This window comes from Scyliorhinus canicula, chromosome 9, assembly GCF_902713615.1.
Source record: "Scyliorhinus canicula chromosome 9, sScyCan1.1, whole genome shotgun sequence".
Classification (NCBI taxonomy): domain Eukaryota; kingdom Metazoa; phylum Chordata; class Chondrichthyes; order Carcharhiniformes; family Scyliorhinidae; genus Scyliorhinus; species Scyliorhinus canicula.
Genome location: NC_052154.1, coordinates 2,042,838 through 2,057,334, shown reverse-complemented (window position 1 = coordinate 2,057,334; position 14,497 = coordinate 2,042,838). Strand labels below are relative to the sequence as shown.

At 52.3% G+C, this 14,497-nt stretch overlaps 1 protein-coding gene across 2 annotated transcripts in view; it reads left to right on the top strand.

The window, feature by feature from the left end:
• Nucleotides 1-14,497, top strand: part of LOC119971057 (large neutral amino acids transporter small subunit 2-like) — a 140,241-nt gene that overhangs the window by 57,073 nt on the left and 68,671 nt on the right. For both annotated transcript variants that reach the window (XM_038806186.1, XM_038806185.1), the window contains exon 4: nt 7,355-7,480. In XM_038806186.1, the coding sequence (XP_038662114.1) occupies nt 7,355-7,480 (126 nt within the window). The remainder of the gene's footprint in view (nt 1-7,354; nt 7,481-14,497) is intronic.

The window sequence follows — 14,497 nt, the reverse complement described above, 5'->3', positions numbered from 1 at the left end:
GGAGGGATTTGAGTGAATGTTTTTTCATCCAGAGGTCGGTGGGAATCCGGAATATGCTGCCTGGGGGGTTGGTGAGGAAGGAAACATCACAATCTTTAAAAAGTACTTGGGTGATACTTGGAATGTCAAAATGTTCAAGGCCACAGGCCAAGTGCTGGGGAGTGGGATTAGTGTAGATTTAGAGTAGTTGTTTTAGTCAGTACAGGTTTGATGGGCCAAAGGGCCTCTTCCATTCTGGATGATTCTGTGATTGTATGAAATGTGCTAAACGTCTCTGGAGTTGGTTTGAGACCAGCTGTGATCTGAATGTTTGAAGGAGGGGCTGAATGGTTTCTCCTGTTCCCTTGCTCCTACATCGAATGCCAAAGGTTTCAAAAGTGTTTTTTTTACTAAAAATAGACAACTCTCAGGGTTGGCGTGAACCTTGTGACCTGGGTTGGTAATGGGTTTGAAGATAATAGACAGAGAGTTGAGTTAAAAGGTGTTTGCTGAATGTTGCTATGAGACAAGGAGAGTTCCCTGGAGATGTGTAGCAGGTCCTGAGGTTTAGATTCAGTGGCTGGTGCCCAATGTGTAAATAGGAGTTGGATGTTATGAAGGGACATTAATGGACGCAGTGAGTGGAGACTGTGACAGATGGAGTTCAAGCAGTTTGGACCTGAGAAAGTTACCAAAATATTTTCTAAATGGTGAAAGATGAGGTAAAGGGAGAAGCAAAGAAATGTGTTTAGCTGCAGAAATCAGTCAAACCTGCTCCATTGAAGGGCAGCACGGTGGCCTAGTGGTTAGCACAATCGCCTCACGGCGCTGAGGTCCCAGGTTCGATCCCGGCTCTGGGTCACTGTCCGTGTGGAGTTTGCACATTCTCCCCGTGTTTGCGTGGGTTTTGCCCCACAACCCAAAGATGTGCAGGGTAGGTGGATTGGCCACGCTAAATTGCCCCTCAATTGGAAAAAATAATTGGGTAATCTAAATTTATTTTAAAAAAACCTGCTCCATTTGTTCAAACTTCACAATCAAAGCAAGGTTAATGAAATATTGTCAGTGATCTGTGGGGTTCCAAAACAAAATTGTGTAAATGACCCAAAATTTGAACTTGCTTGGACCCAAATGGATCAGAATGGTGATATTGAGGATGACAATTTAAACACATTTGAGGTTCCATTAATTGCTCCTTTCATATAGTTTTGCATAAATATCTGATTACAGGAATCATTGCGTCAGGCAGAGAGTAAACCTCCCTCTACACTGTCCCCATCACTCCCAGGACAAGTACAGCACGGGGTTAGATACAGAGTAAAGCTCCCTCTACACTGTCCCCATCAAACACTGCCAGGACAGGTACAGCATGGGGTTAGATACAGAGTAAAGCTCCCTCTACACTGTCCCCATCAAACACTCCCAGGACAGGTACAGCATGGGGTTAGATACAGAGTAAAGCTCCCTCTACACTGTCCCCATCAAACACTCCCAGGACAGGTACAGCACAGGGTTAGATACAGAGTAAAGCTCCCTCTACACTGTCCCCATCAAACACTCCCAGGACAGGTACAGCACGGGGTTAGATACAGAGTAAAGCTCCCTCTACACTGTCCCCATCAAACACTCCCAGGACAAGTACAGCACGGGGTTAGATACAGAGTAAAGCTCCCTCTACACTGTCACCATCACTCCCAGGACAGGTACAGCACGGGGTTAGGTACAGAGTAAATCTCCCTCTATACTGTCCCCATCACTCCCAGGACAGGTACAGCACGGGGTTAGATACAGAGTAAATCTCCCTCTACACTGTCCCCATCACTCCCAGGACAGGTACAGCACGGGGTTAGATACAGAGTAAAGCTCCCTCTACACTGTCCCCATCAAACACCCCCAGGACAGGTACAGCAGGGGGTTAGGTACAGAGTAAATCTCCCTCTACACTGTCCCCATCACTCCCAGGACAAGTACAGCACGGGGTTAGATACAGAGTAAAGCTCCCTCTACACTGTCCCCATCAAACACACCCAGGACAGGTGCAGCATGGGGTTAGATACAGAGTAAAGCTCCCTCTACACTGTCCCCATCAAACACTCCCAGGACAGGTACAGCACGGGGTTAGATACAGAGTAAAGCTCCCTCTACACTGTCCCCATCAAACACTCCCAGGACAGGTACAGCACGGGGTTAGATACAGAGTAAAGCTCCCTCTACACTGTCCCCATCAAACACTCCCAGGACAAGTACAGCACGGGGTTAGATACAGAGTAAAGCTCCCTCTACACTGTCACCATCACTCCCAGGACAGGTACAGCACGGGGTTAGATACAGAGTAAATCTCCCTCTACACTGTCCCCATCACTCCCAGGACAGGTACAGCACGGGGTTAGATACAGAGTAAAGCTCCCTCTACACTGTCCCCATCAAACACCCCCAGGACAGGTACAGCAGGGGGTTAGGTACAGAGTAAATCTCCCTCTACACTGTCCCCATCACTCCCAGGACAGGTACAGCACGGGGTTAGATACAGAGTAAAGCTCCCTCTACACTGTCCCCATCAAACACTCCCAGGCCAGGTACAGCACGGGGTTAGATACAGAGTAAAGCTCCCTCTACACTGTCCCCATCAAACACTCCCAGGACAGGTACAGCACGGGATTAGATACAGAGTAAAGCTCCCTCTACACTGCACCCATCAAACACTCCCAGGACAGGTACAGCACGGGGTTAGATACAGAGTAAAGCTCCCTCTACGCTGTCCCCATCAAACACTCCCAGGACAGGTACAGCACGGGGTTAGATACAGAGTAAAGCTCCCTCTACACTGCCCCCATCAAACACTCCCAGGACAGGTACAGCACGGGATTAGATACAGAGTAAAGCTCCCTCTACACTGTCCCCATCAAACACTCCCAGGACAGGTACAGCACGGGATTAGATACAGAGTAAAGCTCCCTCTACACTGTCCCCATCAAACACTCCCAGGACAGGTACAGCACGGGATTAGATACAGAGTAAAGCTCCCTCTACACTGTCCCCATCAAACACTCCCAGGACAGGTACAGCACGGGGTTAGATACAGAGTAAAGCTCCCTCTACACTGTCCCCATCAAACACTCCCAGGACAGGTACAGCACGGGATTAGATACAGAGTAAAGCTCCCTCTACACTGTCCACATCAAACACTCCCAGGACAGGTACAGCACGGGGTTAGATACAGAGTAAAGCTCCCTCTACACTGTCCCCATCAAACACTCCCAGGACAGGTACAGCACGGGGTTAGATACAGAGTAAAGCTCCCTCTACACTGTCCACATCAAACACTCCCAGGACAGGTACAGCATGGGATTAGATACAGAGTAAAGCTCCCTCTACACTGTCCCCATCAAACACTCCCAGGACAGGTACAGCACGGGATTAAATACAGAGTAAAGCTCCCTCTACACTGTCCCCATCAAACACTCCCAGGACAGGTACAGCACAGGGTTAGATACAGAGTAAAGCTGCCTCTACACTGTCCCCATCAAACACTCCCAGGACAGGTACAGCACGGGGTTAGATACAGAGTAAAGCTCCCTCTACACTGTCCCCATCAAACACTCCCAGGACAGGTACAGCACGGGGTTAGATACAGAGTAAAGCTCCCTCTACACTGTCAACATCACTCCCAGGACAGGTACAGCACGGGGTTAGGTACAGAGTAAATCTCCCTCTATACTGTCCCCATCACTCCCAGGACAGGTACAGCACGGGGTTAGATACTGAGTAAATCTCCCTCTACACTGTCCCCATCACTCCCAGGACAGGTACAGCACGGGGTTAGATACAGAGTAAAGCTCCCTCTACACTGTCCCCATCAAACACCCCCAGGACAGTTACAGCAGGGGGTTAGGTACAGAGTAAATCTCCCTCTACACTGTCCCCATCACTCCCAGGACAAGTACAGCACGGGGTTAGATACAGAGTAAAGCTCCCTCTACACTGTCCCCATCAAACACACCCAGGACAGGTACAGCACGGGATTAGATACAGAGTAAAGCTCCCTCTACACTGTCCCCATCAAACACTCCCAGGACAGGTACAGCACGGGGTTAGATACAGAGTAAAGCTCCCTCTACACTGTCCCCATCAAACACTCCCAGGACAGGTACAGCACGGGATTAGATACAGAGTAAAGCTCCCTCTACACTGTCCACATCAAACACTCCCAGGACAGGTACAGCACGGGGTTAGATACAGAGTAAAGCTCCCTCTACACTGTCCCCATCAAACACTCCCAGGACAGGTACAGCACGGGGTTAGATACAGAGTAAAGCTCCCTCTACACTGTCCACATCAAACACTCCCAGGACAGGTACAGCACGGGATTAGATACAGAGTAAAGCTCCCTCTACACTGTCCCCATCAAACACTCCCAGGACAGGTACAGCACGGGATTAAATACAGAGTAAAGCTCCCTCTACACTGTCCCCATCAAACACTCCCAGGACAGGTACAGCACAGGGTTAGATACAGAGTAAAGCTGCCTCTACACTGTCCCCATCAAACACTCCCAGGACAGGTACAGCACGGGGTTAGATACAGAGTAAAGCTCCCTCTACACTGTCCCCATCAAACACTCCCAGGACAGGTACAGCACAGGGTTAGATACAGAGTAAAGCTGCCTCTACACTGTCCCCATCAAACACTCCCAGGACAGGTACAGCACGGGGTTAGATACAGAGTAAAGCTCCCTCTACACTGTCCCCATCAAACACTCCCAGGACAGGTACAGCACGGGGTTAGATACAGAGTAAAGCTCCCTCTACACTGTCAACATCACTCCCAGGACAGGTACAGCACGGGGTTAGGTACAGAGTAAATCTCCCTCTATACTGTCCCCATCACTCCCAGGACAGGTACAGCACGGGGTTAGATACAGAGTAAAGCTCCCTCTACACTGTCCCCATCACTCCCAGGACAGGTACAGCACGGGGTTAGATACAGAGTAAAGCTCCCTCTACACGGTCCCCATCAAACACCCCCAGGACAGGTAAAGAAAGGGGTTTGATACAGAGTAAATCTCCCTCTACACTGTCCCCATCACTCCCAGGACAAGTACAGCACGGGGTTAGATACAGAGTAAAGCTCCCTCTACACTGTCCCCATCAAACACACCCAGGACAGGTACAGCATGGGGTTAGATACAGAGTAAAGCTCCCTCTACACTGTCCCCATCAAACACTCCCAGGACAGGTACAGCACGGGGTTAGATACAGAGTAAAGCTCCCTCTACACTGTCCCCATCAAACACTCCCAGGACAGGTACAGCACGGGGTTAGATACAGAGTAAAGCTCCCTCTACACTGTCCCCATCAAACACTCCCAGGACAAGTACAGCACGGGGTTAGATACAGAGTAAAGCTCCCTCTACACTGTCACCATCACTCCCAGGACAGGTACAGCACGGGGTTAGATACAGAGTAAAGCTCCCTCTACACTGTCCCCATCAAACACCCCCAGGACAGGTACAGCAGGGGGTTAGGTACAGAGTAAATCTCCCTCTACACTGTCCCCATCACTCCCAGGACAGGTACAGCACGGGGTTAGATACAGAGTAAAGCTCCCTCTACACTGTCCCCATCAAACACTCCCAGGCCAGGTACAGCACGGGGTTAGATACAGAGTAAAGCTCCCTCTACACTGTCCCCATCAAACACTCCCAGGACAGGTACAGCACGGGATTAGATACAGAGTAAAGCTCCCTCTACACTGCCCCCATCAAACACTCCCAGGACAGGTACAGCACGGGGTTAGATACAGAGTAAAGCTCCCTCTACGCTGTCCCCATCAAACACTCCCAGGACAGGTACAGCACGGGGTTAGATACAGAGTAAAGCTCCCTCTACACTGCCCCCATCAAACACTCCCAGGACAGGTACAGCACGGGGTTAGATACAGAGTAAAGCTCCCTCTACACTGTCCCCATCAAACACTCCCAGGACAGGTACAGCACGGGTTAGATACAGAGTAAAGCTCCCTCTACACTGTCCCCATCAAACACTCCCAGGACAGGTACAGCACGGGATTAGATACAGAGTAAAGCTCCCTCTACACTGTCCCCATCAAACACTCCCAGGACAGGTACAGCACGGGGTTAGATACAGAGTAAAGCTCCCTCTACACTGTCCCCATCAAACACTCCCAGGACAGGTACAGCACGGGATTAGATACAGAGTAAAGCTCCCTCTACACTGTCCACATCAAACACTCCCAGGACAGGTACAGCACGGGGTTAGATACAGAGTAAAGCTCCCTCTACACTGTCCCCATCAAACACTCCCAGGACAGGTACAGCACGGGGTTAGATACAGAGTAAAGCTCCCTCTACACTGTCCACATCAAACACTCCCAGGACAGGTACAGCACGGGATTAGATACAGAGTAAAGCTCCCTCTACACTGTCCCCATCAAACACTCCCAGGACAGGTACAGCACGGGATTAGATACAGAGTAAAGCTCCCTCTACACTGTCCCCATCAAACACTCCCAGGACAGGTACAGCACAGGGTTAGATACAGAGTAAAGCTGCCTCTACACTGTCCCCATCAAACACTCCCAGGACAGGTACAGCACGGGGTTAGATACAGAGTAAAGCTCCCTCTACACTGTCCCCATCAAACACTCCCAGGACAGGTACAGCACGGGGTTAGATACAGAGTAAAGCTCCATCTACACTGTCCCCATCAAACACTCCCAGGACAGCTACAGCACGGGGTTAGATACAGAGTAAAGCTCCCCCTACACTGTCCCCATCAAACACTCCCAGGACAGGTACAGTACGGGGTTAGATACAGAGTAAAGCTCCCTCTACACTGTCCCTATCAAACACTCCCAGGACAGGTACAGCACGGGGTTAGATACAGAGTAAAGCTCCCAGGACAGGTACAGTACGGGGTTAGATACAGAGTAAAGCTCCCTCTACACTGCCCCATCAAACACTCCCAGGACAGGTACAGTACGGGGTTAGATACAGAGTAAAGCTCCCTCTACACTGTCCCTATCAAACACTCCCAGGACAGGTACAGCACGGGGTTAGATACAGAGTAAAGCTCCCAGGACAGGTACAGCACGGGGTTAGATACAGAGTAAAGCTCCCAGGACAGGTACAGCATGGGTTCACATATATGAGGGGCTGGATTCTCCGTCGATGGATCCTCTGTTTCGCCGGCAGCGCTGTCTCGCCCGGGGATTTTCCGATGGCATTGGGGTGCCGACAATGGCCAGCTGGCGGGATGGAGAATCCGGCTGCCAGTGTAGGTAGGATTGGGAATGAAAATATTTAATAATGTGTTGAAGTGTTTGGCCGTCACTTACTCAATTCTTATTGTCACAGTGCTGCTGACCTGGGTGAATTGCTTCAGCGTCCGATGGGTTACCCGAATCCAGGATTTCTTCACTGCTGGTAAACTCCTGGCTCTTGCACTCATCATTGTCCTGGGGCTTGTACAGATCTGTAAAGGTAAGCGACACAATCCTCACAGAATCAAAACATCAGAAACTCTCCGGTTGCGAAATTCTGTTGATCACTGTCTCCATGCAGAGGATTTTAACCCAGCCAATCTACAACAACTTGCATTTTTATAGCATCTCGGGAGCACAAAGTGTTGTGAAGTGCTTGACAGGAACCATTTCAAACAGATATCTGATACTGACTGCCATCAGGAAATGTTTGAAAGATTCGTCAGTGAGGAAGATTTTAAGGAACATCTTGAGGGAGGATGTCAGGCCTGGAGGTTTGTTTGAACATAAACTGTTTATTGTAATCACAACTTTTACATATCTCAGGGTATAGACCTATCCAGCTGCTTTCCTCACATCAACATCTCTGAGACTGTCTCTATACAAACTCGAACACATGTCAATCTATACATCATACCGTGGATGCCTAGCAACAGCCATGTTCCTCTTTCTATTCACCTGAAGAAGGAGCCGTGCTCCGAAAGCTCGAGTTTGAAACAAACCTGTTGGACTTTAACCTGGTGTTGTAAGACTTCTTACTGTCCTCTTTCTATTGGCTGTGTTGTGGGGGACTCTCTGATTACTGCATGGACAGGGTGGATGTGGAGAGGGAGTTTCCTCTTGCTGCAGGATCCACAACTTGGGGTCACGGTTTTCGGTGTTGCTCATTGAAGACGGAGATGATGAGAATGTTTTTCCTCTCACAGGGTCGTTCGCCTCTGGAACTCTCTTCCTGAGAAGTCAGTGGAAACAGAGGCCGGGACTCTCCGACCCTGCGCCGGGGCGGAGAATCCCCGGCAGGGATGCGCCCCGCCGCCCGGATGCCGGCTTCCCTATTCTCCAACACCGTTTTTCAGGCACCCGCGGGATTCCTGCCGTTGACAACCCCCCCCCCCCCCCTCCCCCCGGCAATTATCCGAGCCCCGATGGGCCGAGTGGCCGACGAGTTTGGCCGAGTCCCGTATTGTGGATTACACACCTCCCACACGGCGGGACCTGGAAGGTGAGTGTGCGGGGGCCATCCTGGAGGGGGGGGCGGGGTGATCCAACCCTGGGGGAGGGGGCCCCCACGGTGGCCTGGCCCGCAATCGGGGCCAACCAATCAGAGGGTGGGCTGGTTCCATGGGGCCTACTTTACTCGTGCTGGGTCCCGGTAGGACTCCGCCATATTGCACGGGGGCCGGCACATGCGCGGAAATACGCCAGCCGTTCCGTGCACACGCGGGCCGTTCGGCGCCGGCTGGGCTCCGGGAACCACTCTGGCGGCAACCTAACCCTCCAGGAAGGGGGGAGTTCCTCACTTTCGGGGGCCGTAGACGCCGGAGTGGTTGGCGCCGGTTTTCACGCCAGCGTGGGGACACAGCCCCGTTATTGCAGAATCCCGCCCAGAGTCTTTGCAAATTTTGAAAGCAGAGTGAGATAGATTCTTGATTGACAAGGGGGTGAAAGGTTATCGAGGATGGGCAAGAATGTGAAGTTTGGGTACAAATTAGATCAGCCATGGTCTGATTGAATGGCGGAGTAGGCCCGAGGCCTGAGTGGCCACTCCTGATCTGAATTAGAATGTACATATCAACACATGAATCAAGCCGGTAAGATTTCTACGTTTCGTTGCTCCAGCGCACAAGAATTCTTCATCTTCCCTTTTTGTCCCAGTAGTCATTCACTTGAAGGCTCCGCCTCTGTTAACATCCTCACCAATTTTTGTACATGGCCATTCTTTTCACACATAGAATTAACAAATTTTCTTTCCATTTTTTATATATATCTTTGGAAATGTTGGGCAGAATTCTCTCAAACAATGACCGGGCGGGAGAGCCAGTGGGAATTACACTGATTCCATCACAATCCTCCAACGCTTAGTGCGCAATCTACCGGCCGCATCGCGCTCGAGCGAGGGTACGACAGGACCGTTCGATCATGGGAGAGGCCAAAATCAGTTTCCAATCTAACCCATCATCCCCGTTGGCGAGAAAGCCACTCTCCATTCCATTAACGCGAATGACCCCCATCTAACGGCCGCCCATGATCTAACCACCAAGTGGCCACGCGGGTGCCATTAGAACTCCTTTTTACAAACGGAAAGCTGGCAGAAGGGCTGCTGTGGGGGTCCGCGGAGGTGAAGGGTATTTTCGCTCCTGGGCAATGAGTCTAGGGGCACTGGGGTTTCTGCCCCGGTGCTCGTTGGGGAGGAGACCCCAGGGGGGACAGTCTCGGTGGGGGGGTGGGAACCACCATCTGTGGGGTCCACCATGCCAACCCCAGATGGTCTATACCCATAACGGGGGCAGCTCCAGCTTCTGCCCATCTGTCCCAGCATCCACCCAAGTCCCCCACCGACCGTGACTTTTGCCAACAGGGAATTGGGAATCGTAATAATGTGAGCACTACTCGGCTCCCAATGGATTCTCGTGCGGAGAAGTGTCATGTCGCCACTCAGTGTGGCGGAGTTACTGCCCAGCAACCCAACCAGAAGGTGAGGCCTGACCTCGGGAGGCTTCAACACCACAGACACAGAAAGCAAAGTCCAAACAGCCAGGAGCTGGACCACAGCACTCGGGGCATCGCCTTACCCTGAGGGTGAGTGTGGAGACCAGGGAAGGAACCAGAGCCCGGTCCAGGTAACCTCACTGGTGGGTGCCAGGGGCAGAGGATCTGGGATCCGGTGCCTGAGGACTTTCACTGTGTCCTGGGGAATCCTGGGAGCCGGGAGGCTGCAGCTTGGACCAGAGTGAGTATATTCTCTTCTCAATGTGCTCACCTGGTTCACACTCAGCGAGAGCCTCAATCCGGCTGCTTCGGGTGCTGCAGGTCAGGAGCTTCCCGCTGGGTTCCACGCCCAGCACACACGGCTCTCTCAGTATCCTCCTGGGACAGCCTCTCAGTATCCTCCTGGGACAGCCTCTCAGTATCCTCCTGGGGCAGCATCATGTGGACCAGACAGAGAATCGCCCCCATAATGTTTTTCAAAATATTCTTTCCAATGTCCTCCCATTGCCTTTAGTTCTTCAGTGTTTTCTTGTACCTCTTGGCTTCCGCCTGGAACATGTGGGGCTGGATTCTCTGCTCTCTGACGGCAAAATCGCATTTGGCGAGGGGGTGGAGAGTTCCTGATGATGCCAATATTGGGGGTGCGCTGCTTTCGCAATGCTCCACCCCCTGAAAAGCGGAGCACTCCAGGTGTACGGTGCACGCTGTATCCACGGCCTCAGGCCATTGCCTGAAGCCTGCCCTGCGATGCTCCGCTCCGGACCGGCCGGGTTCCTGACGGCGTGGGTCTCTCACGGTCCCACCCATCGGGGACTCAGTGTGGCGGCTGTAGATTCAGTCCAGCGCAGCCACAGTTGGGGGAGGGCCGATCCGCGGCAGGGGTGGCTTTATTCGGGTCTGGGGCAATGTGGACGGGGCGCTCCGGGGTGTGTGAGTGGCCGAGGGAGGGATGATTGTTGCAGTCTGGGTCCTGGGGCTGAGTCCGCCATGGAGCACAGTGCGGCCGCTGCAGGCCGATGTCCTCAGGGCCGGATCAGCAGCTAGAGCTGGGAGCTCTATGCTACCTCCCTGCTATCCCCCAGCAAAACAGCGAGTCGGTGGCTGTTTTACGCCAGTTTTCCTGGTGTAAAACACCAGTTTCATGCCGATATAGGGACTGAGCCTCCCAAACGGAGAATCCCTGCCGATTGGTTCTTCAGTTTGTTCAGAGTGACATTAAATTCATTTTTTCTTCCTAATTTCCCAGAGGAACAAACTTTGAGCTGAGGGATCCCTGCAGAATGTGAAGGTCCTTCAACAAGTTTTCCTTTTCTTTACGAGGCCCAATTGCTTCATGCAATTCCGACCGGGATTGTCCGTTCTGGAATCTCTGGCTCCTCCTCCGCTGGTCAGTGGGATTTCCCATTGTGACCACCCCGCGCTGCCAGGAATCCCGTGGGTGGGGGTGCGCTACAGGCGGGAAATGTGGATCGTAACAACCAGATAATTCCGGCCTTAATGGTCCCGCCAGCGGAGAATCGGAATGTTTCGCCCGGTACTTTCTTGCCTGCGTAGGTTTATTTTTGTAATCGAGCTGGAAAGTGTCTTGTTGTAAAGGGTTAATAACCTCGCTGCCCAGTCCTGCTAACCACAGGTGGTTGAGGTAGAGCGTGTGACAGGCGTGTGGTTTTACTGTAATGCAGGATCGTTTGATCGATTCCCCCGTTTACTGAACCGAATTCACTCTTACCTCGGTATCCCAATTCCTCCTTTAACCCATTGTTGGAATGTCATTGGGAAGCCATCTTCACACTTTCCCTCTTGGTCTTTTTTCTTCAATTTTGTTCAAATTCCATTTCTTCTGTCTCTCCCCTCTCTCCTTAAATCTCTGATATTTGCTACTGAAGCAAAGTTGCAAGAAATACTTTGTGAAACGAGTCCTTAACTGAATTTCAACATTCTTTCCAACTCCAATGTTTTGGAAAGTTCTCACAGTTCAAGGTGGATTACGGACAAACTGCAATTTATCTTATATTTTAGGGACAAATTGTCCTTGTCAATTCTAAATCCGCATTGCATCACTTCGACACTCAAACCTCCATCTCACGCAGCTTGAATTTTATTCAGAGTTTCACATTGAATGAATTTTAGTTTCCTATCTGAGCTGATGCAAAATAAATGTTTTTCTTTACAGAACTGAACATGGCAATAACAAAACTCATATCTCAAAACAGAAAGATTAAATTCATTTGCTAAATTTTAACTTTAACTATTCCTAACTGGCCAGTAGGGAAGGGTGAATATGTGACTGAATGTTTAGCACAGTGTCTCCCCTTCGTACGCGCACAAGGAGCCGTACTTTTCCTCGGGAATTTGTCTCCAGCTCTGAATGGTCTTGATTAAGGTTTACAAAATGCTTCTTCACAGCAACAATGCTCTGAGACTCAAAGCTGTATTTCATTTACTGTTTGGCCAGCTGAATTGTTTCATTTTCTGGATTTTATGGTTTCCTACGCTTTCAGACGAGGCTGTGACACTGTCCCCTCACCTTCCCACTCCTCAGCAAATTTGAGTTTGTTCCTTCAGGCTTGGCCTTACCCTGTAGGTTTATTAATGTACTAGTTATGGCCATTGAGCCATGGGCCTAGCGTCCTTGGCCCAAGGGGCAGTCTGTATCGGACGGGAGTGGCCCCACCCTTCTGTGCCCAACAACATCACTGCAAACTGCAGCCGCCAATTGTTGTGGATTTTTTCATTCATTTGTCTAACCATTTGTAAATATAAACTTATGTAGAAACCATTCCCCCATCTCTGTTATTTGTCCTCCTTCTGACCCACCCACCAGCTCGTCCGTCCCCAGGTGGATTGTATGGCTTCCAATTGACTTTCTGCACTTCCTGGACCCATTTTGACAGATTGTCCGCTGTGAACCTCATGATGGAGCTCTGGCTGCCCAATCGCAGTCTGCAGCCCTCCTTCTTCTCAGATGTTCCTCCTGTTTCTCTGCAGTTAGTTGCATTTTGTTGCGATGCTGTGAGTGTTTCCCTGTGTCTGCCTTGGAGTGATCCTGGCGCTGGAGGTCCCGAGCACCATGTCCAGGATAATCAGGCTGAGGCGGGTCTGGAGCCGATGTCCCATCAACAACTCTGCTGGTGCCACACGTGAAGTTGCCAAGGGAGTCATCCTGTAGCTGAATAGAAACCGGGCCAGTCGTGTCCCCAAGACCCCGTCGTCGCCCTCATGAACGTGTGGACCGGCCTCTCAGCCAAACTGCTTGATGCTGAGGGATACCAGGCACCGTACTGTGTGATATGGGGTGGTCCGTACGGGGAGGTCCATACTGGGTGATACAGGGCGGTCCATACTGGGTGATACGGGGAGGTTCGTACTGGGTAATATGGGGAGGTCCGTACGGGGAGGTCCGTAATGGGTGATACGGGGGGGTCCGTACTGGGTAATATGGGGAGGTCCGTACAGGGGGTCCGTACTGGGTGATACGGGGGGTCCGTACTGGGTGACACGGGGCGTCCGTACTGGGTGATACGGGGCGGTCTGTACTGGGGGATACAGGGAGTGTCCGTACTGGGTGATACGGGCGGTCTGTACTGGGGGATTCGGGGGGGTCCGTACTGGGTGTCACGGGGGGGTCCGTACTGGGTGACACGGGGGGGTCCGTACTGGGGGATACGGGGCGTCCGTACTGGGTGATACGGGGGGTCCGTACTGGGTGTCACGTTGGGTCCGTACTGGGTGACACGGGGGGGTCCGTACTGGGGGATACGGGGGGTCCGTACTAGGTGATACGGGGGGTCCGTACTGGGTGTCACGTTGGGTCCGTACTGGGTGACACGGGGGGGTCCGTACTGGGTGATACGGGGGGGTCCGTACTGGGTAATATGGGGAGGTCCGTACAGGGGGTCCGTACTGGGTGACACGGGGGGTCCGTACTGGGTGATACGGGGGGTCCGTACTGGGTGATACGGGGGGTCCGTACTGGGTGATACGGGGAGGTCTGTACTGGGTGTCACGGGGGGGGTCCGTACTGGGTGATACGGGGCGTCCGTACTGGGGGATACGGGGGTCCGTACTGGGTGATACGGGGCGGTCTGTACTGGGTGATACGGGGTGGTCCGTACTGGGTGATACGGGGCGGTCCGTACTGGGTGACACGGGGGGTCCGTACTGGGTGACACGGGGGGTCCGTACTGGGTGATACGGGGGGGGGTCCGTACTGGGTGATACGGGGGGTCCGTACTGGGTGATACGGGGCGGTCCGTACTGGGTGACACGGGGGGTCCGTACTGGGTGTCACGGGGGGGTCCGTACTGGGTGATACGGGGGGTCCGTACTGGGTGATACGGGGGGTCCGTACTGGGTGATACGGGGCGGTCCGTACTGGGTGATACAGGGGGGTCCGTACTGGGTGATACAGGGGGGTCCGTACTGGGTGATACAGGGGGGTCTGTACTGGGTGTCACGGGGGGTCCGTACTGGGTGGCACAGGGCGGTCTGTACTGGGTGATACGGGGGGGGGTCCGTACTGGGTGAT